The 24,015-nt window shown below is 43.9% G+C and overlaps 1 protein-coding gene across 1 annotated transcript in view; it reads right to left on the bottom strand.

The window, feature by feature from the left end:
* The window catches only part of INTS8 (integrator complex subunit 8), a 52,225-nt gene extending 51,026 nt beyond the window's left edge, over positions 1–1,199 (bottom strand). The window contains exon 1 of the mRNA XM_028109696.2: positions 927–1,199. Coding sequence (XP_027965497.1) covers positions 927–1,056 — 130 coding nt within the window. The 5' untranslated portion in view covers positions 1,057–1,199. The remainder of the gene's footprint in view (positions 1–926) is intronic.
* Positions 1,200–24,015: the final 22,816 nt, after the last annotated feature.

Genomic DNA, 24,015 nt, shown 5'->3' on the forward strand with positions numbered 1-24,015 from the left:
CCTGAGATTATGAAGGCTAAATTAAATGAGGTAACAGATGAAAAGCAAGGCTGGCACCTAGAAAGCACTTAATAAATGTGTATGAAAAGCAGTGAATGAAAAACACATAATATGATACAGGCGGTTTTAGTGAAAACCACTAACTTCTGGCAGAGTTGTCTCCATAGTTAAGGCTGATGTAAACTGAACAAGCTACATCTTTATGAACTTTATGAGCAAAATACTATAAGAAACTTACGTTTTCATGCCAGTACCTCTTTCCAGAAATGCCTGCAGTTCTCCTCCTTCCCTAACAGCACTCATTAACTGGGGTATTAATCATGATGATCATTAAACCATGTTACAACTGTATAGCATTTCCTACTCTTAGAGATTTTCTCATTTTAATTTACAGCCCAACTCTGGAATATACAGATATATGTGTGCATATGTATATATGTATGGTCGGTAAAATCCCCTCGCTGAGAAACAAAACATAAATATAACTAGCGTCAGGATCAGCACCAGAACCGCAGTTTCTCTCCGTCTCCAAATTGATCACCGGCCGGAGTTCTATAGGGGTGTGTCAGAGCCAGCCTCCCCAACCCACGCAATCTCACAAGACCACCTCACAGATGCTAAAACCCCAAACAGTAAAAGGACCAAGGGGGAGGGGGACGGGAGGGGGACGGGAGGGGGACGGGAGGGGGACGGGAGGGGGACGGGAGGGGGACGGGAGGGCCTTTGTTTTGCTTTTTTAAGCCCTGCACAGCGGTGCCCCGGCTCTGGGATGCTTAATGCTTAGCGAGGGGACCGGGCCAGAGCTCGACTCCGGTTCGCGCCTCCCGGGCCCGCAGCTTCGTGGCCGAGGAGGTGCGGGCGAGAGCCAGGCGGCCGGCGCCGGCGGCCGGGTCCCAGTCCCCTCCGGGTGCAGGCGCCGCGCTTACCCGGGCAGGGCTTGCGCAGATGTTTCTCCAACAGCGACTCCTCCAGCAGGAACTCGAACCAGCTGGTCTGCGGCGGGGTGCAGGGCCGGCTGGAGGTGGCCGCCTCCCGGTCCGCCGCCTCCGCGCTCATCCTGCCCCCGCCGCCGCTACCCCCAGGGACGCTTCCCGGCTCCAACCTGACACTCGGACGCGTGCCTCTAGCCTGTGATCTACGGAACCTCCCGGGGCGAGGCCACACTCAGGACGCCCTGGAAACCCACACAACTCAAAATGGCGGCGCGGCCCAGCAGGAGCTGGGGAACCTAAATCCGCCTCCTTGCGCCCCCGCCGCGCCTCCGGGCCAATCGTTGTTCGAGTTGTAGAGAAAGGGGGCGGGGACAACCCTTAGATCACGCCTCCTCCCCGGTTGCCATAGGAGACGACTGGCAAGGAAGCTGGGTCGCAAGTGGGCTTTCACCCTTTCCTGGGAGAGTCTCAGCAAGAAAATAGAACAGCCGGGGCGCCTGGGTGGCTCGGTCGTTAAGCTTCTGCCTTCGGCTCAGGTCGTGATCCCAGGGTCCGGGGATCGAGCCCCGCATCGGGCTCCCTATTACGCAGGAAACCTGCTTCTCCCTCTCCCACTCTCCCTACTTGTGTTCCCTTTCTCACTGTCGCTCTCTCTGTGTCAAATAAATAAAATCTTAAAAAAGAAAATAGAACAGCCTCATCCAAGATTACGGCGGGCGTCAGTGTCCTCATAAAAGACAGCGAAGACTACCTGTGTAAACTGTGATCCAGGCAAAGCTTGTCTTCGGTGCTTTCAATTTCTCCATTTCCATTTCCTAGATTTCCTCCCACTTAGGTCCTCTCGGCCAGCCGAGGTGCCCTACTGGCTTGGGACTAGCGTCCCTGACCATCCTTCCTCGAAGGATGACAGAATGATGGCCCGCAGTGAGATCCAGCTTTTCTGTTACTTCTCAGGACTAGCTCTCAATATTTAGCGCCTAATTAATCCTCTTGATATCCCAGCTAGAGATACTGTTAATCCCATTTTTACATTTACCTCCATTCTGTAATGTTATGTTTTTAAATTAACAATTAAAATAGGAGAAAGTGTATTCGTAGGTCGTACATACGCTCTATGTCAAGAGCGCAAACTCGTCTAGGTTAAGCTGTTTAAACTCTCTGAACCTTAGTTTCCATATTTGTGCCTAATCTTAGGGTTGATAAAAGAATTCAAGGCACAGCTTGAGATAATACAGGTAAATGAGATAAAGCAGTTAAGCTTTTTAAGATTTTATTTATGAGAGAGAACACAAGCAGGGAAGGGCAGAGGGAGAAGCAGACTCCCCACCGAGCAGGGAGCCCCGCAGGGTCTCCACCCCAGGGCCCTAGGATCGTGACCTGAGCCCAAGGCACAAGCTTAACCAACTGAGCCACCCTGGTGCCCCCAGTTAGGCCTTTTAAACAAGGCGTGACAGGGGCGCCAGGGTGGCTCAGTCGTTGGGTGTCTGCCCTCGGCTCAGGTCATGATCCCAGGGCCCTGGGATCGAGCCCCGCATCGGGCTCGGCGGGAAGCCTGCTTCTCCCTCTCCCCCCACTCCCCTTGCCTGTGTTCCCTCTCTCGCTGTGTCTCTCTCTCTGTGTCAAATAAATAAAATCTTGAAAACAAATAAATAAACAAACAAGGCCTGACATTTACAACATCCATGTGACCTGATCTCATACAGTGCTTTTTTTTTTGCAAATTATTTTCATACACATGAACCTACTTTTCTCCTGTAAACAGTTATACACCTTTTAACCAATGAAGAAACTGAGGTTCCAGAGTTATCATTTGCCCAAGATTTCCCAACAAAGTTGAGGCTGAGCCACAGCGTTGGTGGACTTTCCGCTGGGTCCGGGCTGCTTCCAACATGGGACAGCAAGGAAAAGACCGATTGCTTCGGGTCTTTGCCAGAATGAAGGAGGAAGGCGTTCATAAGTTTTAAGAAAAATAAATGGAAGTAACTCCTCCATAAGTGAAAGTAAATCAAATACTTAAGTGGCCATCCTTGCCTTACTCTTCTCTTCCTGCCCAACCCTCTCTCCGGGCTCTGTGCGGCCTCTCTTGCATTCAGGGGTCCCTAAGTTCCGTGTTCTCTTCTCACTGTAAAAACCATCCCTGGGTCACTACCCGCAATTAGTGCAACTCTATCCCAGGCTCTAAAGGAATCATTCATGTATTAGGCTAATAAAACCATGAGGACTAAATTAATAAAATACAAATGGGGAGATTAAACAGTCGTTTTCATGGAAGATTTGGCATGTTTTACTCACCAATTAGGCATAAAAAGATGAGGGGAGAAAGGATGGATCCCATATTCCTGACTCCAGCGATAAGGATAGCTGACCTGTGTCTCTGTCCTTTACCAGTACAGTGAATAGCTAAGGGATGGGTTTGAAATTCATGTTGGAAATGTTTGAATATGCACCATGTCTCAGGTGTCAGAATGGAAATGTCCAGAGGGCGCTGAGTTTTAGATGGATGATTCGTATACAGAAAAAAAAAAATCTAATAATAGTAGCAAATGCTCATTTGTGAACTCACTGTGGGCACTGATTTAAGCACTTTATGCATTGTCTTAGTCCATTCGGGCTCCTAAACAAGATACCATAAACGGAATGGCTTTTAAACAACAGAAATGGGGCGCCTGGGTGGCTCGGTCGTTAAGCGTCTGCCTTCGCCTCAGGTCATGATCCCAGGGGCCTGGGATCGAGCCCCACATCGGGCTCCCTGCTCGGCGGGAAGCCTGCTTCTCCCTCTTCCACTCCCCCTGCTTGTGTTCCTGCTCTCGCTCTCTCTCTCTGTCAAATTAATAAATAAAATCTTTAAAAAATAAATAAATAAAATAAACAACAGAAGTGTATTTCTCACAGTTCTGGAGGCTCCGTCCAAGATCAGCGTGCTCACAAGTTCTAGTAACAGCTCTCTTCTGGGGTGCAGATGGCCAGCTTCTCATTGTATCCTCAACTGACAAAGCGGAAGGGAGCAAGTTCTTTCCTAAAGGCATTAATCCCATCCAGGAGGTCTCCACCATTATGAACTCATCTAATGCTAATTATTTTCCAATGGTCCTGCCTACTAATACCATCAGGTTAGGTGGTAGAGCTTCAACATTTCAACATATAAGTGGGAGGAGCACAAACATTCGGTCCATAACATGTATATTATCTCATTCAAGCCCTGTGAGGTGGGTTTCACCATGATCTTCATTTTCAGGTATTAAAACAGGCACAGAGAAATTTTTAAAACTTTCCTAAAGTTACACAGCTATTAAGTGCCAGAGACTAAGCATAAATTTAAGCAGCATGACTGCAGAGATTAAAATCTTACCCCATGCACTATGTGCCTCTTTAATAAGAAAAGACCAAACCAAACCAAACCAAACAGTCCAGTAGAAAACTGGGCTGAGGCCAGGATAATGCAACCTACAAAAAAGATATCTGAATCCAAGTTAGAACACTGAAGAAAATATTCAGGCTCATCAATATTCAATGAGCAGAGTTTGAAAAGTTAATCGACATGATTGCAGATTCCAAATTGCAACTAACCTTTAAAAAAAAAACCACTTTCTTGAGTTTTGGTGTAGTATCAAAGAAGAAAATCCACAATTATCTGAAAAGACTTAAAATACTCCTTTTTCTTTTTTTTTTTTTTAAGTAAGCTATGCACCCAACATGGCTCTTGAACTCACACGCTTTACCAACTAAGCCAGCAAAGAACCCCAAAACACTCCTTTTCAACTACATGTCTATGTGGACCTGGATTTTCTTCATATATTTTTACCGAAAGAACTTACAGTAATAGTTAGAAAACAGAAGCAGATATGAGAACCCACTGTCTTCTATTAGTCATACATGAAAGAGATTTGCAAAAATGTAAAACAAAGCCATCTCCTTACCAGAGTTTTAAATGAAAATAAAGTTATTTTGCATAAAAATTATGTCAACATATAATAGTCTTGTGATTTGTATTATTTTTATTATTTATTTATTTTAATTCCAGTTAGTTTACATACAGTGTTATATTAGTTTCAGGTATACAATATAGTGATTCAACAGACTTTTATTTATTTATTTTTAAAGATTTTATTTATTTAATTGACAGAGAGAGAGAGAGAGAGAGAGAGACAGAGTGAGAGGGAACACAAGCAGGGGGAGTGGGAGAGGGAGAAGCAGGCTTCCCGCGGAGCAGGGAACCTGATGCGGGGCTCAATCACAGGACCCCGGGATCATGACCTGAGCCTAAGGCAGTCGCTTAACCAATTGAGCCACCCAGGCGCTCCAACAGACTTTTATTTTTACATGAGTTTAGCATCCCCAGCTCCACTGGACCACACCACCATTTTGGATTTTGTGGGTTTCTAGAATGTTCTAAGCCCAACCTTGGTCACTGGATCCCTGAGGTTTTTAAGGGAATTAAGTATTTTTAAAATTTCTCAGTTTTAATTTTTAATATGGTAAACATCAGTAAACATAACTCATAAATACTGTATTTATCACTTATGAACCAGGCACTATGCTGAGTATTTTACACATACCATCTCAGTTAAGCCTCATAACAACCCCACAAGAAATAGGTACCATTAGCAGTACTATTTTCTCATCTTATAGATGAGAAAACTTAGTCTCAGGGGAGTTAAGTGACTTGCCCAGTATCACACACCTAGTTAATAGAAATAGGGAATTTGAGTCCGTTTTATCTGATCCCAGAGCCCAAACTCACCACTCCATCAAAAAGATATCTTGCTGTTGATTGTTTGGTTTGCTTTTTAAATAGTGATAAACCTACAAAAAAAAAAAAAAGTTGCAAGAATCATATAAAGAACTCTTTTTTTTTTTTAAGATTTTATTTATTTATTTGAGACAGAGAGCATGAGCAGGGGGAAGGGCAGAGGGAGAAGGAGAAGCAGGCTCCCCACTCAGCAGGGAGCCTGACTCAGGGCTTAATCCCAGGACCCTAGGATCATGACCTGAGCCAAAGGTAGATGCTTAACTGACTGAGCCACCCAGACGTCCCTGCAGCATTCTTATTTTTCAGCTAGGTCACAGACTCTACCCTTCTGAAATCTGGGCCTCTGCCACTGACAACATAGTATAGGAAACTAGAGCTACAGTGGGGGAAAAAAAATGCATAGAGGTATTACTATTTTTTTAATTTTTTAAAGATTTTATTTATTTATTTGAGAGAGAGAGAGAGTGAGCAGGGGAAGGAGCACAGGCGGAAGGAGAAGGGGAAAGAATCTCAAGCAGACTCGGAGCTGAGCACAAGCTGGATCCCATGATCCCGAGACCAGGATCTGAGCTGAAACCGAGTCAAATGCTCAACTGACTGAGCCACCCAGGAGCCCCAACGCATTATTACCATTATGCACCCTAATGATAAAGATGTTTTTCACATCATCTGATAATCACATCAGTAAAAATCCATTTGAATTCAGTTATATGTTTAAGTTTTTTTTTTTAAGCAAATGCACAAAATTCAATTATGAACAGGTAATTTAAAACTTTTTCCGGGGGCGCCTGGGTAGCTCAGTCGTTGGGCGTCTTCCTTTGGCTCAGGTCATGATCCCAGGGTCCTGGGATGGAGGCCTGCATCCGGCTCCCTGCTCAGCGGGAAGCCTGCTTCTCCCTCTCCTCTCCCCCTGCTTGTGTTCCCTCTTTCACTGTGTCTCTCTCTGTCAAATAAATAAAATCTTTAAAAAAACAAACAACTTTTTTCAGTAAGTACTTTGGGGGTGGGGCCCCTGGCAGGCTCAGTCCGTACAGCATGCAACTTTTGATCTCTGGGTTGTGAGTTCAAGCCCCAAGCTGGGTATAGGGCTTACTTAAAATAATAATAATAATAATAATAATAATAATAATAATAATAATAATAAATATTGGTGGGGTAAAGAACTATGTTAGTGGTTACACTGCCATCTTGTGGTTGTTGGGGGTAGTGTCCATATCTACTAGTTGTTCTAGATCACCTTTTCCTGATACTTCCCAGTGTGGAAGAAGGAATATGACATGAGGCTTATGATTGGAAGTTATCTCTTCTTTACATAAGCTATCCGGCTACATATAACTGAATCACATCTTCATAGGGACTTCCAAAAACAGATCTTTCAAGAAAGATAATGAATCCTGTAGCTATCAAACGTTACTTGCTGGGTAATGTACATCTGGCTGACTCATTCAGTAGAGTATGCGACTCCTGATCTCAGGGTCATGAGTTTGAGCCCCATGTTGGGTGTAGATCTTACTAAAAAAAAAAATAAATAAACAAAAATAAATACTTCCTAACTTAAAAAAAAAAATTACTTCCTTACGCTTATATTTAATTTCTCCAGGGCCTTCCCTTGACTCTTGACCAGGTAGGCACCCTACTACATGCTGCCAAGCCCTGAGCGTCAGCAGCCTGGCCCTCAACTCACCTGCTTGCAATTAATTAGCAACCTAACTTCCCTGCTAGACTCTGAGCTCTTAGGTGTGTGGGGGGGAGGAGCAGGAGAGTGGTTGTATTGTTTACCTAGTACAGTCCTTGGTACATAAGAGGCACCCAATAAATATTTGCTAACTAAATAAATTGTTTGATGGGCGCCTGGGTGGCTCAGTTGGTTGAGCGACTGCCTTTGGCTCAGGTCATGATCCTGGAGTCCCGGGATCGAGTCCCACGTTGGGCTTCCTGCTCAGCGGGGAGTCTGCTTCTCCCTCTGACCCTCTTCCCTCTCGTGCTTTCTATCTCTCATTCTCTCTCTCTCTCCAATAAATAAATAAAATCTTTAAAAATAAATAAATAAATAAATAGATTGTTTGATCGAACATGTAGCACCTACATTTCATATGCATGTAAATAGTATAAACCAGAGCTACAAACCTTTACTTAATCTCTCCTTTATCTGACCTTCACCTTCACTAAATTGCTCCTAAAACATGATTCACTGCTGTGTTCTAGGTTTTACAACCAGCAATGAACTTAAGGCTCATATAAGGCAGTGTTCATGTCGTAAACTTCTATCTTTGTGTTACTCCTGAGTAATTTCTAGCTGAATGGATAGCTGCCTGTAGACCCTATTTACTTAAGAAAGGGAACAAGCATATGCTGATGACCGCAAGGAAGCCAGAGCTGAGTCCCCGAGGTCTTTCCGCCTCCACCTGGCCAACCACCCAGTCAGTACCTTCCTTTATGACCCTTTCTACAATGGCAGACAAACTTGTTCAGGGACTGGACCAGGCAGTTGCCTCCATTTCTGCATTTCCAGGTTCCATGGGGAGAAGGGGCACAGCCCTTCTGACGGGCTGGGGGTCTGTGACTTCCATTCTGTCAGCCGGATATCCGGAGAACAAGAAGTCATGGGAGCTTTCAGTTTGGTCTCTCACTGGTTTATCTCCAAGTTCTATACTTCTACACTTAGGCTTTAAAACAAACACTCCCGGGCGCCTGGGTGGCTCAGTCGTTAAGCGTCTGCCTTCGGCTCAGGTCATGATCCCGGGGTCCTGTGATTGAGCCCCGCATCGGGCTCCCTGCTCAGTGGGGAGTCTGCTTCTCCCTCTCCCACTCCCCCTGCTTGTGTTCCCTCTCTCCTGCCTCTTTCTCTGTCAAATAAACAAATAAAATATTTTTTAAAAATAAATAAAACAATCCCTCTGCATACAGGTAAGAGAAAAATTCAAGTTTCACTTTTAGAATTGGACCCTAGAACTTTACTGACATTCTTAGTAGCTAGCACCATATTGTCATGTTAACATATCAACCAGGGCACAAAGGCCATATTTTACTCTGTTTCCTCATGCGGTTGAAGAATCCTAAGTCAGTAAGACAGACACTCAGCAATTAGTAAGCCGTTGACTTCATTCAATATTATGGCATAAGCAGAGTTTCCAAAGTCTTAGCCAGACAATCTCAGAATCAGGACAGATGAGAATGTGGTAGCAAATAATGTGATTGCTTTAAATACCCTGCTTTTAGACCACACACACACACAAAATCAGAGAACAGAGGTGTTCAAAGTGTGCTCTGCAGACTGGCGTCATGCCTCCCACTGCTTATTACTGGTCTGTGTTGAGCGAAGTCCTGGGTTGACAATACATGTTGAGAGGTGTTTACGGCAATTGGACATCATCCTGACATCCACGTGCATGATCAGTGGCCGCATCCAGTCCAGCACTTCTAGAAGAGTTTCGGTGCTGCGGAGCTTGGGTGGGGAGTTCACATTGTCGTGTGAGCTGCCAACTAGTCCTAAACAGCAGACCCATCTATTAGTCTGGATTGGAAATTAAAAGACACACAAAAACTAGTTCTTCACCACAGATTGTTTGAGAAGCACTATGTCAGCACTCACCTGAAAGGTATTCTCAACCACATGTAACAAGCTTGAAGTTCAACTGTACCCAATAAACAACAAAATCCATGAAGGACCTCTACAAAACAAAAGTAATTCAGTTTGTTATTCCAGCCAACCCAGAACTGACACATTTCCTTCAGAAACTTCTCTACGTATGGTTTTTCTTTTCTTTTCTTTTTTAAGTAATCTCTACTCCTTCATATACTTCTTTAGGAGCCCTATTACCTTGGTCCGGAGGAGGCAGGCTTAGCAGTGAGGCAGGAAAGAAGAGTGCTCTGCACCCCCACACTCATGCCTTCTCCACAAGCCCACACAGGGAAAAGGATTTGGTGTGGCTGACTGAGGAGTAGCATCAGGAAGCTGTGACGTCTGCCTGCCCGTGGCAGCAGCAAACCCCAGATTCTTACTGTCCAGAGGCAAGCTCTTCCATGGAGCTGCCCACCAAGCATGCAACCCAGATGGCAGGAGAAAAACACAGGAGGACTAGAGACGAGGAGCCACCAGCCTGGCACACGGAACTCGAAACCTACATGCTGGAATGACACCAGCCCAGCAGCACTCTCACCAAGAGCCACATCCCCTTGGCAAACATGCAGGCAGCCCAGCTCTTGGCCCTAACTAGGAACGAAGCCCTTGCTCTTTTGGTGGCTTCATCTGCACCGAGAAGGAAAGCAGGTCATTCCTAGGACGCTGCTATACCCTACTCCCACAGTTGCGGTGGGTGGCCTCCCAAGATCTCCTAGGAGAGCTGGGGACCCTCGACTCCCCAAAGGCGGGCAGCCCATTGGCTGGTCAGTGGGCTATGACTTCTGCCACATGCCTCCCATGGATACTTTAAGAGGCCCAGAGACTAATGCTAGCTTGTGGTGGGCACAGAACCTGGAGGATTGTGAGGACTGGGGGTTGGAAGCAGTCACCTGTAGGCAGAAGAAGCGGGTCTATAGAGGTTAGAGAATGGAGCAGACACGCAAAGAGAAGCGGAGATAAGAGACCAAGTTTAGCTTCAATGAGACAGAGAGTAGCTAACTGCTTGTTTCTTTTTAAGTTTATTTAAGTAATCTCTACACCCAACATGGGGCTTGACCTCACGATCCCGAGATCAAGAGTCACCTGCTCTTCCAACTGAGCCGACCAGGCACCCCTTGAAGATTTTTTTAGTATCCATTTCAGACCTATTGCTGGGCAGAGAATTAGCAGCGTTGTTCCCTATCCCGAGTTTCCTGTTCTCAGATTCCTGGAGATTTGTTTCTGTCCATGACCATGACCGTTTCTGTGGTTTATAATCCCTAAAACTTGGCATACCTCACTGTTGCCGGTTCCCAGCGTGGGAAAATGCCTCACGAGAACGCTCTGTCCCTGTAATATGTCAGTCATCCTTTCCCACAGGGCGTTCATTGCACAATGCTGCGGGCCACAGCGCACCTCTGCATGACGTGTCACAGTCCATGGGCTGGATGGCCTTGCCTCAGAGGACTGAAACATTCCTGGCTTTCAAGAGTCTACTTTTTTACTGAACTCAAGGCTCATCTTATTGCCACAACATAATTTCAGTTTCCAAATGATTATATACTGAACTTAAGTAGATAGTATTAACATTACAGCAACAAAATTCCCGTAGAAATTCCTAGAACAACATAGTGGAATGCCTAATTTAGACCAAGGAAAAATTCACAGTACAATTTACAATTCTACCATAGAAAGAGAAAAACTTCTTTCTTTTTTTAAGGTTTTATTTATTTATTTGAGAGAGAAAGAGAGAGAGAGGGAGAGAGAGCACGAGCGGGGGCAGGGGGGTAGAGGGAGAGGGAGAAGCAGACTCCCCACGGAGCAGGGAGCCTGACATGGGGCTCAATCCCAGGACCCCGGGATCACGACCTGAGCCGAAGGCAGATGCTTAACCGGCTGAGCGACTCAGGCGCCCCAGAAAGACATATTTCCTTGCTGGTCACTGAAGTTATCCATGGCCAAGGATGACTCCTAATCTGCTTCTTAAAAGAACTACAGGTGGTGCACCTGGGCGGCTCAGTTGGTTGAGCATCTGATTTCGGCTGGGCTGGTGGTTTCCGGTCATGGTCTCAGGGTCGAGGGATCCAGCCCTGCATCGGGCTCTGCACTGGACATGGAGCCTGCTTGGGATTCTCTCTCTCCCTCTCCCTCTCCCTCTGCCCCTCTCTCCTGCTCCCCTGCTTGTGCTCACGTGCTCACTTAAGCTCTCTCTGTCTCCATCTCTCACTCTCAAAAAAAGGAGAAGAAGAAGGAGGAGGAGGAAGAGGAGGAGGGGGAGGAGGAGAAGAAGGGGGAGGAGAAGGAGGAGGGGAGGAGGGGAAGGAGGAGGAGGAGGGGAGGAGGGGAAGGAGGGGGAGGAAAAGCCTGCTTCTCCCTCTCCCACTCCCCCTGCTTGTGTTCCCTCTCTCGCTGTCTCTCTCTGCCAAGTAAATAAATAAATAAAATCTTAAAAAAAAAAAAGAAAGGTAACTAAGGAGGGGAAGGAGGAGGAGGGGAGGAGGAGGGGAAGGAGGAGGAGGGGAAGGAGGAGGAGGAGGGGGAGGAGAAGAAGGAGGAGGGAGAAGGGAGGAGGGGGAGGAGGGAGGGGAGGAGGAGGGGAGGAGGAGGAGGGGAGGAGGAGGGGAGGAGGAGGAGGAGGGGAGGAGGAGGAGGAGGGGAGGAGGGGGAGGAAGATGAGGAGGGGGAGGAGGAGGGAGGGGAGGAGGAGGAGGGGAGGAGGAGGGGAGGAGGAGGAGAAGGGGGAGGAGGAGGAGGAGGGGAAGGAGGGGGAGGGGAGGAGGAGGGGAGGAGGAGGAGGAGGGGAGGAGGAGGAGGAGGGGAGGAGGGGGAGGAAGATGAGGAGGGGGAGGAGGAGGGAGGGGAGGAGGAGGAGGGGAGGAGGAGGGGAGGAGGAGGAGAAGGGGGAGGAGGAGGAGGAGGGGAAGGAGGGGGAGGAGGGGAAGGAGGAGGGAGAAGGGAGGAGGGGGAGGAAGATGAGGAGGGGGAGGAGGAGGGAGGGGAGGAGGAGGAGAAGGGGGAGGGGGAGGAGGAGGGGAGGAGGGGGAGGAAGAGGAGGGGGAGGAGGAGGGGAGGAGGAGGGAGGGAAGGAGGAGGGAGGGAAGGAGGAGGGAGGGGAGGAGGAGGAGGGGAAGGAGGAGGGAGAAGGGAGGAGGGGGAGGAGGGAGGGGAGGAGGAGGAGGGGAGGAGGAGGAGAAGGGGGAGGAGGAGGAGGAGGGGAGGAGGGGGAGGAAGATGAGGAGGGGGAGGAGGAGGGAGGGGAGGAGGAGGAGGGGAGGAGGAGGAGAAGAAGAAGAAGATTTTAAACTGCGTTTCCTAGGGTGTGAGTTACAATCCAGCAGGATTGCCCAGGGAGTGCTTGAACCTCCCTAAGAGACCAGCCGTGCTCACCTTCTCCCCTAAATCAACAGTGAAAGAGACTGGCTCTCTAGACCAAGCATTCTCAAGGGGTGATATCAGACCCAAAGGGGTGAGGACTGGTCCTTGGAGGGGTGCCAGGTTCTTTTTTTTACGTAAAAAGCACAATATACATTTAGTACATAAACAGATACACAGTTTATGGGGGAGACCATTCCAAAAAAGATCTCTAAAAAGGCCTCCTAGGGGGCCATAAGAAGAACAAGAAATTGAGAAACATTTGTTGAGACTCAAGCTAAATCCTGAGTTTTCCACAGGGAACGGTACAGAGAAGAGAACATTAAACAGGATAGCTGGATTCAGCTCTGGCACAGCTGTGGAAACTCGAGCAAATCAATCTCTCTGAACCTCTATTTTGTCATTTCTAAATGAAGGTAACGTTGACCTTCATAGAGTTGTCATCAGGCTCAAATAAAATTATGGATATGACTGTGTTCTGCCTTCATTCTTTTTTAAAAAATATTTTATTCATTTATTTGAGAGAGAATGACAGAGAGCAAGCGAGCATGAGTGGGGGGGAGGGGCAGAGGGTGAGGGATGAGCCCGACGTGGGGCTTGATCCCAGGACCCTGAGATCATTGAGAAGTCAGACGCTCAACGGACTGAGCCACCCAGGCGCCCCTCTTTTTTTTTTAATAGAGATTTTATTTATTTATTCATTTGAGGGAGAGAGAGGGAGAAAGAGCAGGGGGAGGACAGAGATAGAGGGACAAGCCGACTCCACCCTGAGTATGGAGACCAATGCAGGGCTCGACTGCACAACGCTGAGATCATGACCTGAGCCAAAATCAAGAGTTGGACACTCAACCAACTCAGCCACCCAGGTGCCCCTGCCCTCATTCTTCATCCCTTTTCTTGACCTTTCTGACATGCCATTGCCTTTAGGATCCACAGTATGGACAGTAGTTACTAAGGACCAGCATCTTCTGAGAGAAATCTTTTATAACTAAAGGAAAGAAGAATGTTTGAATACCATCATGAGTTTTGTAGCAAGGGAAGGAATTAATCAGTCTCAGCTATAAAATGAGCTAATTTACTATTATAGGCTATGTAGTATTCCTCTGGACATTTGGGATTTTGGGGAAAATTATTCTGACCAGAATTGTACAATTTTATAAAAGCTCAGTCATCTTCTTTAATTACCAGTGCATCCAATTTACAAAGTTCATTCATTCATTCATCCACCTTGTCCTAAAAGGATTTAATGTGGTCTCACTCTCCAATGCATGTCACATACAGTCTGCTCACAAGTGTCCTTTGATTTAAGGGGTTACTGAGAGTACTAATCCCTTCCATGTACCTGTGGCTACAATTCTCTGTCTTCCAAAGATTTCCTGTGCTTGCAGGGGAGCATTCACTACTATTCATGCTTTATTTGTTGCTCACATAGTTAAATCTATATATCTAATAAGCACATGTTCAAAAGTTAATTTTTCTTAAATACTTAAACATTAGTTACAATTTAGTCTTGTAAAGAATGTGAACTACAATTAACAAATTTAGTGTGGCTGATTCAAATACATTAAAAAGCAGTCCAATCATACAAGAATTACAAGATGTATTACTTCTTATACTTTAATCTAAAATATTAACATTCTTCTAATTAACTTCTTCATTTCCCCCCTTCATTTCAAATGGCTTCCTAGGGTTACAATAGTTGTGTTGCTACTTTGCTGAGGTATAGTAACGCTGATATTACCCTCTTAGGGTTATAGACACTTGAACACACAGAAGGAAAAGGGAGCTCACAGGGGTTTGGGGATGGGACTCAGACTTAGTTACCTTTCTTTTTTTTTTTTTAAGATTTTATTTATTTATTTATTTGACAGAGAGAGACAGCGAGAGAGGGAACACAAGCAAGGGGGAGTGGGAGAGGGAGAGACAGGCTTTCCGAGGAGAGGGGAGCTCGATGCGGGGCTCGATCCCAGGACCCTGGTATCATGACCTGAGCCAAAGGCAGATGCTTAACGACTGAGCCACCCAGGCACCCCTTAGTTACCTTTCTTTAGATGATTCAAATGCAAGCTACAATCAACTGGCTGGGTCCATTTTTATATTTGACCTTTGCTTGCTCATAAGACTTTTAAGCTTAATACCTTTCTCATAGGGTATATGTAGCTACGTGTGCGTATACACAACACACATATATAATCATGTATTTATTTCCACAAACTGATATCTTCCTTGAAATAAGATGTTTCCAATAAACTTTGCACTATCCACCATTCTGGGGTATTGTTTGCATTAATGTAAAGTTATTTGTGCCTCAATTAATATCTCATGGTCTGTAGGGTTATCTAGAGATTTCCCCTCCTGGGTGATGGACTCAATTTGAACAGTTAGCGCCCCCTTGAGGACATTGGGGCTAGCCATCATCTTGGAACAATGCCTTCTTTTTATGACCATCAGTGCTGATCAGGGCTTCTTCCTTCTCTCTCTCTCTTTTCTCTTTTAAAAGATTTTATTCATTTATTTGCCAGAGAGAGAAGGAGAGAGAACACAAGCGGGGGGAGTGGCAGGCAGAGGGAGGAGCAGGCTTCCCACTGAGCATGGAGCCCAATGCAGGGTTCTATCCCAAGACCCTGGGATCATGACCTCAGCTGAAAGCAGACGCTTAACCAACTGAGCTACCCAGGCACCCCAGTGTTTCCTTCTCTTGATGTGGGTTCTGTTTTTTTCTGGGATTAATCTACATATTCAAATCTATGACATCATTTATTATAAGATACATGCCACTTTTAGAGATGTTAAAATGTGGAACAATATGCACTTTAGAATCATTGAATTATGATCTTGACTTTCTCTAGTTCCTCATACTCACCCTTCTTTTTTTAAGATTTTATCCTTCATCTGACAGAGCACAAGCTGGGGGAGCAGCAGAGGGAGAAGGAGAAACAGGCCCCACATTGAGTAGGGAGCCCAACATGGGGCTCGATCCCAGGACCCTGAGATCATGACCTGAGCCAAAGACAGACGGCTCAACAGACTGAGCCACCCAGGCACCCCTCATCCTTCTTTTTTAAAATTTTTTATTTTTTTATTTAAATTCAATTAACACACAATGTATTATTGGTTTCAGAGGTAGAGGTCAGTGATTCATCAGTCTTATATAATACCTAGTGTTCATTACATCATGTGCTCTCCTTCATGTCCTCACCCAGTTACCCCATCACCCCACCCTCTCCCCTCCAGCAGCCCTCAGTTGGTTTCCTATGATTAAGAGTCTCTTGGGGCACCTGGGTGGCTCAGTCTGTTGTGCGTCTGCCTTCGGCTCAGGTCCTGATCCCAGGGTCTTGGGATCGAGCCCCACATCAGGCTCCCTGGAGCCTGCTTCTCCCTCTCCCACTCCCCCTGCTTGTGTTCCTGCTCTTGCTATCTCTCTCTGTCAAATAAATAAAATCTTTAAAAAAAAAGCCTCTCATAGTTTGTCTCCCTCTCTGATTTTGTCTTAATTTTTTCCTCTCTTCCCCTATCAACGTCTGTTTTGTTTCTTAAATTCCACATATGAGTGAGATCATATGATATTGTCTTTCTTCGATTGACTTACTTCGTTTAGCATAATACCTCTAGTTCCATCCATGTCATTGCAAATGGCAAGATTTCAATTTTTTATGGCTGAGTAGTATTGCATTGTGTATATATATTATATATATATATATATATAATATATATACCCCCTCTTCTTTATCTGTTCATCTGTCGATGGACACCTGGGCTCTTTCCATCGTTTGGCTATTGTAGACATTGCTGCTATAAATATTGGGGTGCAGGTGCCCCTTTGGATCACTCCATTTGTATCTTTGGGATAAATACCTAATGGTGCAATTGCTGGTCGTAGGATAGACTCATCCTTCTTAACAGAGAGAATGAGTATATATTTATACATGAGAGTCATAAACTTAATAGAAGTGAACTACCTGTGTATTAACCGTCCCTTACTTATTTAAACAACAACGAAGTATATCCTACTACCATCACATCCTGTTACATCTATCCTTCTTTCATATCACAACCACCAAATTGTACACTTTGTATTAACTTACTCATTTAAGGATCATGATGAACTTTGGCCTCTCATAGACTCAAAGTATTTCAACTTACTATATTTACTATTTTCTTACTGATGTTCAAACGGTCATAATTTGGGCTGACTTATATTTCCATTAGGTGACACCCTTCTACCTCCATCTTGATTTTTTTCCCTGCCTCGAGATGTGGAATTAACTACAAGTCTTTATTCTTTTGTTGCAGAAAACATTTTAAAAAACCAAATCAGGATGAGGGGAGCCTAGCTGGCTCAGTTGGTGGAACGTGCGACTCTTGATCTTGGGGTTGTAAAAGTTCGAGCCCCACCTTGGGAGTAGAGATTACTTAAAAACAACAACAACAACAACAAATCTGGATGAAATGGGTACACTTGAGAAATGGTGGTGAATCAAACTGTTGCTGCTACTGCCACTTTTGGTAGTAACTAAGCTGCATAATCAGTTCACATTGATTTTTCAATTAAAATATTGGGCTGTTGATTCTGCTTTTTTTAGACAGTGAGGTTTAACCAATCATGATGTTTCCATTATATTGATAGTATTTAACCACAAAAGATAGGTGTTAGTTCCTCAGAGCCTCCTCCCCACGCCCCCTCCCCAAAAAGACTTAACAGGCATTTTCAAATATTTATATCTGCAGCAATATTGTAGTTTTATTCTTCTAAAATTTTTATAACGTTTTGTTGCTTTTTTAAATTACAGAATAAAAAATAAAAATAAATTACAAAATCAATCCATGTTTATGGAATTAAACTTAGAAAATACAAACAAATAGAATAAATTACAAATTGCCAATAATTCTACCACCTTACCATTATCAACATTCTGGTATACAAGCAGTCTTTGCTTTGTACAGTAGTGCAGAACCATAGATATTACCATGCAAGCTGAAATGATGCAAAAATGATCTCGATAATCAATGGAAACCGTTACTATTGTTCCATGATCTTTAAATTTTAAAACTTTTGGGCACCTGAGTGGCTCAGTTGGTTGGACAACTGCCTTCGGCTCAGGTTATGATCCCGGAGTCCTGGGATGGAGTCCCACATCGGGCTCCCCCGTTTATGACTCTCATGTATAAATATATACTCATTCTCTCTGTTAAGAAGCAGGCTCCCCTGCTTCTCCCTCTGCCTCTGCCTGCCACTCCCCCTGCTTGTGCTCACTCTCTGTCTCTCTCTGTGTCAAATAAATAAATAAAATCTTTAAAAATAAATAAATAAATTTTAAAACTTTTTAAAAAGATTTGAGAGAGAGAGGGTGCGTGACTGGGGGGAGAGGCAGAGGGAGAGACTCTTCAAGCAGACTCCCCGCTAAGCATAGAGCCCAACATGGGGCTCAGTCTCACAACCCGTGAGATCATGACCTGTGCTGAAACCAAGAGTCGGAAGCTTAACCGACTGAGCCTCCCAGGCACCTCTAAATTTTAAAACTTTGAAAAATTTTGTCAAAACATTAAAAAACTCTCTAACTGGTGGTTATAAGTGAACATGGAAGTAAAAGAATGGAAGAAGTAATATTTAGTATATTATAATTTAAACACTAAAAACTTTGGGTATTGAAGTATTTTATTTCTCCATAAGAAACTTATCAAAAGTAGTTTCAACAGTGCTTGCCTTCTTCTCATCATATGACTCGTGATACAGAGCAAGCATGTGTTCTCTGTTTTGGCAAATTCTCATAACCCTTTCTAAGCTCGGATCAGCTTTCATAATTTTACCTTTTGGTTTCCAATGTCATGAAATATCTCTGAGAATTCCTTTAATCTTAAGTTTTTTTGTTAGTGTGACTTCCTCTGGGACATCTCCATCTTTTCTCATATCAATACATTCACGAAGCTCCTTTGGCAGCAGCATATCTAGAATCTCTGACTAGTGGCAGTGTTGGTATATCCATGGTCAGGTATTTATTCTATAACTTTATGTACCTTTGGTTCAAAATTCATTCAAACATGACTTTTTGTTTCGTTGATGCACTTTTATCTTTGTTCGGCTAATTCCCTCTTTCAATTACCCATTTTTGTAAAATATCACTTGGGTTTATCACTCACTGGCAGACACGGAGGTGACATCATCACCCGCTTTGCTGTCTGTGTGTGAACTGGGAAACAGATGTGCAGTTACCAATCAGAGATTTTGAATCTGTTATGTACAGAGTGCCTTGTGGACTGAAGAGCTGGCAGTGAAGTTTGTACTTTATGTGAGAACAGTTACTATACCATGGTAACTAAAATTTGAACTGTGTTGCTGGAGGACTGGTGTTAACTAAACCATGGTAGCTGACATCGGTGTATGTTAAAGCAAGGAAAGCCTACATATCCTTCCGGTCTTTTCTCTATTCAACTGTATGCATAATTTTTAAAAGTTGGATCATCCTTGTGGCATATATAATAAACTGACTCATCATTACTCATCCCAATGACCTACTATTGGCTTCTTTTCTGCAGGAAAGCTAAAGTCTACATTCTCTGATTCCTGTCTAGAGCTCTGCATGTGACCTAAGGTAGTAAGTTTTGTTCTAAATAGTTTCATGGTGTGATTCTTGTTTTTCCTGGGTATCTTTTTCCTCAGTCTTCCTGAAAGCCCCTCAAGGCTATAAAGCTATAGTAGTTAAGACAGGGTGGTACTGGTGAAAGAATAGATGAATAGGTCAATGGGACAGAATAGAGACCCACATATATACAATCAACTCATATTTGACAAAGGAACAAAGACAATTCAATAGAGCAAAGATAGTCGTTTCAACAAATGGTGCTGGAACATCCACATGCAACAAACAAACAAAAAACCAAATCTAGACACAGACCTTACATACTTCACAAAAATTAACTTGAAATTGATCATAGGCCTAAGTGTAAAACACAAAATCATAAAACATCTAGAAGATAACATAGGAGAGCATCTAGATGACCTCGGATATGGTGATGACTTTTTAGATAAACTACCAAAGGCACAATCCATGAAAGTAATAGCTGATAAGCTGAACTTCACTGAAATTAAAAACTTCTGCTCTGTGAAAGGCAATGTCAAGAAAATGGGAAGACAAGCCACAGACTGGGAGAAAATATTTGCAAAAGATATATTGGATGAAGCACTGCTATCCAAAATTATACAGAGAATTCCGCCCTAAGAAGAAACTATTTAACCAGAGCTTAACAGGGCTTCATCAGAGCCTAACTGACCTGGGAGAAGGTAAATACCCAACCCTAGCCCACTCTGGCCATCATGTCCCACCTACAGGGAGAAGAATGAGAAGCACTAGTGAAGTCCACAGTCTAGAGGCACGGGCTCACTAAGAGTCCAGGGCCAGATCATAGGACTGCAGCGTGCTTCCCCCTCCCCGACACCTTACCACTACATTACTAAAAACCTATTTATAGCAATTCCTTTCACCCAGAGTATGCCTGCCTATCAAGAAAAAAATTATAAGACATACTAAAGGGCAAACAGCACTGTTTGAAGAGACAGAGCAAGCATCAGAACCAGACAGAGCAGGGATATTGGAATTATCTATAATTTAAAGGAATTTAAAACAACTATGATTAATATGCTAAGGGCTCTAATGGACAGACAGCATGCAAGAACAGATGAGCAATGTAAGCAGAGAGATGGAAACCCTAAGAAAAAAACAAAAGAAATACTAGAGATCAAAAATACTGTAACACAAATGGATAATGTCTTTGATAGATTTATTATTATTGCAAGTTTCTTTGTCCAATATACTTAGATTTCATTTAATAAGCCAACCCTCAGGGTTAACTTTTGCAGACTTAATTTCTAATACAATATCCAATGATACTATTTTATTTTTAAAAAGATTTTATTTATTTGAGAGAGAGAGGGAGGACAAAGCAGGGGGAGGGGCAGAAGGAGAAGCAGACGCCCCCCCTGAGCAGGGAGCCCGACATGGGGCTCGATCCCAGGACCCCAAGATCATGACCTGAGCCAAAGCCTGACACTTAACGCACTGAGCCACCCAGGTGCCCCTATTCAATGATTTTAAAAGATAATACTGACTAGGAGCTATGAAAGTGCTAACATTGCTATGTATCAGGCACTGGACCAGAACCTGATATTCAGATAATAGTAGCTTAAATTTACAAAACACTTGCTACCTGGCAGGAATTGAAAATGTTTTACTTCGTATCAAATTTTTATTTCTCACCAATTACCCTATGGGGTAAACATTACCCTAATTTCACTCTATTTTGTCACTGTGGTTATAAAAACCACTAAATAGGATTATAACTGAATATTTGCAGCAGTTACTTGAGCCCATTTTTCATTGCTTTGACATTTAGTTTATCAGATTTGCAAATAGCCAGTCCCTCATTTCGATAGCCCTAGTCATAATTTTTCAGGTAAGTAATAACTGTTAATTAATTCTATTTCCTTACCAATGAGATTACCAAAAAGAAAGCCAATTAGTTATTACTGTAAATGATCTGCTAAATTTTTCTCCAGTCACCAATAGCCTTAAAGTTCATGTACACAGTCCCACATCTGGAACGGCAGTGTGAGGAGCTCCCATGAAACAAGCCTAGCTGGTGACAATTTTTTTTTTTTAAAAAAACAACCATTTAAAAATCTCTGGCAATTGACCTAAGGGCATATGGCAAGTGAAGAAATATTTATTCAAAAAAATCTACTAAAACTCGGTAAGAACAGTCACAGTCTATAGCATTGAACTCATGTGGCATTTGAACCACTATCCACCCCCTTACCCCCACCCCTCAGCTCAGCATGATAGCAAATACACTCCAGGTGGGTACAGAAAAGGATGCAGGGCTACCTCTCCCACTCAGTGCCCTGTTGAGGGCTACAGTACCTTTCTGGGAGGGGCAGGCCACCTAAATTTTTTTCTCCCAGCCATGTGTTGCAAAGCCTAAATTTCAAGCAAGTGAGGCCAAGGGGTTAGGGGTTACCTTCTTTCACTGGTCAACACAACTTGAACAAACCTTTTAGAATCTCTAAAAGAAAAAAGAATTTTATTAGAGCCCAAGTTAGCACAGCTGCCCAGGAAACACTCTTCACAGAGAAGAAAGTGTTCTGGGGGTGCCCGGCTGGCTCAGTCAGTGAAGCATGCAAGTCGTGATCATCCGGGTTGTGGGTTTGAGCCCCATGTTGGGTGGAGAAATTACTTAAAGTCTTAAAAAGAAAGAAAGAAAGAAAGAAAGTGTTCTTGAAAATGAACAGTTTCACAGGGTCATATACTTTTTCACATCTTGTAAAAGCTCAAAAGATTATAGGTTAGCATACAGGCAGGAATCACAAGTTTTATCATAAAGGAATGCTGGGACTAGTAACATTGGTCGATAGATAGCTCAAGGACAAGATGGTTTTCCTTTACGTTGCTCGTTCACAAAGCAGATGTACAATGCATATGTGCTGGGCCACAAATCAGGCTTTTGGTTTTGAACAAAGTTTATAGACAGTCATATTGACTTAGAAGGTTTCCCTTGTGTACTAGGCCTTTAAAGAGTTTTTCTCTCATCACTACCAGCCCCCACTCTTAAGAGGGGAGACTCTATCTCAGGCATGGCACACTGGTCATTCTCTTCCCAGCTAATTTGTAGGGTGAAGGTTCCAAACTGGAAGAGCCACGGCCAGAGCAGAGAGGCTATCATCTCTACCCAGAAGCCTGCTCCTAACGTAGGAGGGCCACTGAGACCCGTAACTCTGCCTCCGCTCCAGGCTCCAGAACTGTGCCTCAGTGATTTTTGTCTACAGAGAAAACCAGGATGTGAAACAGAGAGCTCCACAGGTATCTCCAAAAGAAGTGCCTTTATTTGAAACAGAGTGTAGGGAAGTTCAAGCTTAAGGGTAATCAAAACCACAGATTTTGGTGGAAAGCAATTAAGAAGCTGGTAGCAATCATAGCCCATATAGTTTACCAGAGGCAAGCAGGGAAAGAGACAGCAAAGAGCCTTCTTGGCATTAGAACGAACCACAATCATGGGTTGTCCCTGCCAAAACTACCCCTTCAAAGTAGACAGGATTTCATTGGATCAGGTTGTGGAGCAATTTATGCCCCAGGGGATTGTTGAAAACAATAGAACAATCAAGGGCTGACTAGTAGAGTTTCACAGCTGAATAAGATCAAGGAAAGAGACAGTAAGGAGCCCTGTTAAAACCACTGTCACCCCAGGGTGACTGTGTACATGCTCAAGGCAGTGATGTCTGAGGACCAACATCAGAGGCGCCATAATGCGGAGGAAACAGACATCACTAAAATAGTACAGCCAAAACTAAGGAAATAAAGAAGCCAACTATAATAACAACCTCCAGGGGATGGGAGGGGGACTATTATCCAGTTACTATAAACAGAGAACATCAATAGAGATAAAAATGGAAAAGGCACCCGTGCATGTGCAAACGCCCACCCACACACACACACACACACACAATGGAAATTTCAAAAGGCTCAAAAGTAGATTTGAACTGACAGAATTCGCAAACTTGAAGATAGATTGATAGAGGTTATGCAATTCAAAGAACGAAGGAAAAAAATGAAGAAAATTGAACAGAGCCTAAGAGAAATATGGGTTACCATTAAACACACCAACATATGTATAATAGGAATATAAGAAGTTGCAAATTGGATTTAAAGAAAATTCTTAATGTATATAACCAAGAAGCTCAACAAACCCCAAGTAGGATACATGCAGATCTACTTCAAACACATCATAGTAAGAATGCTATATCGGGGTGCCTGGGTGGCTCAGTTGGTTGAGCATCCAACTCTTGATTTCAGTGCAGGCCATGATCTCAGGGTCCTGAGGTCAAGTCCTGCATGGGTCTCCAAGTTCAGCATAGAGTCTGCTTGAGGTTCTCTCTCTCCCTTAGCTGCCCCCCCCTCTTTAAAATATTTTTTTAAATGCTCTATCAATAACATCAAATGTGATTAACAATAAAATCAAAATTAAAAGCATTTGTGCTTCAAAGGACACTACCAAGGAAGTGAATCAAACCCAAACAATGGAAGGAAGTATTTCTAAATCATGTATCTTTTCTTTCTTTTTTTTAAAGATTTTATTTATTTGACAGAGAGAGACACAGCAAGAGAGGGAACACAGCAGGGGGAGTGGGAGAGGGAGAAGCAGGCTTCCCACTGAGCAGGGAGCCCAATGTGGAACTCGATCCCAGGACCCTGGGCCCATGACCTGAGCCAAAGGCAGACGCTTAACAACTGAGCCATCCAGGCGCCCCTCAAATCATGTATCTTATGAGCGACTTATATCTAGAATAAAGACCTTTACAATTCAATAATAAA

The sequence above is a fragment of the Eumetopias jubatus genome, unplaced genomic scaffold (assembly GCF_037043125.1).
Source record: "Eumetopias jubatus isolate StellerSeaLion01/CBP00866 unplaced genomic scaffold, mEumJub1_p1.0 scaffold_4, whole genome shotgun sequence".
Classification (NCBI taxonomy): domain Eukaryota; kingdom Metazoa; phylum Chordata; class Mammalia; order Carnivora; family Otariidae; genus Eumetopias; species Eumetopias jubatus.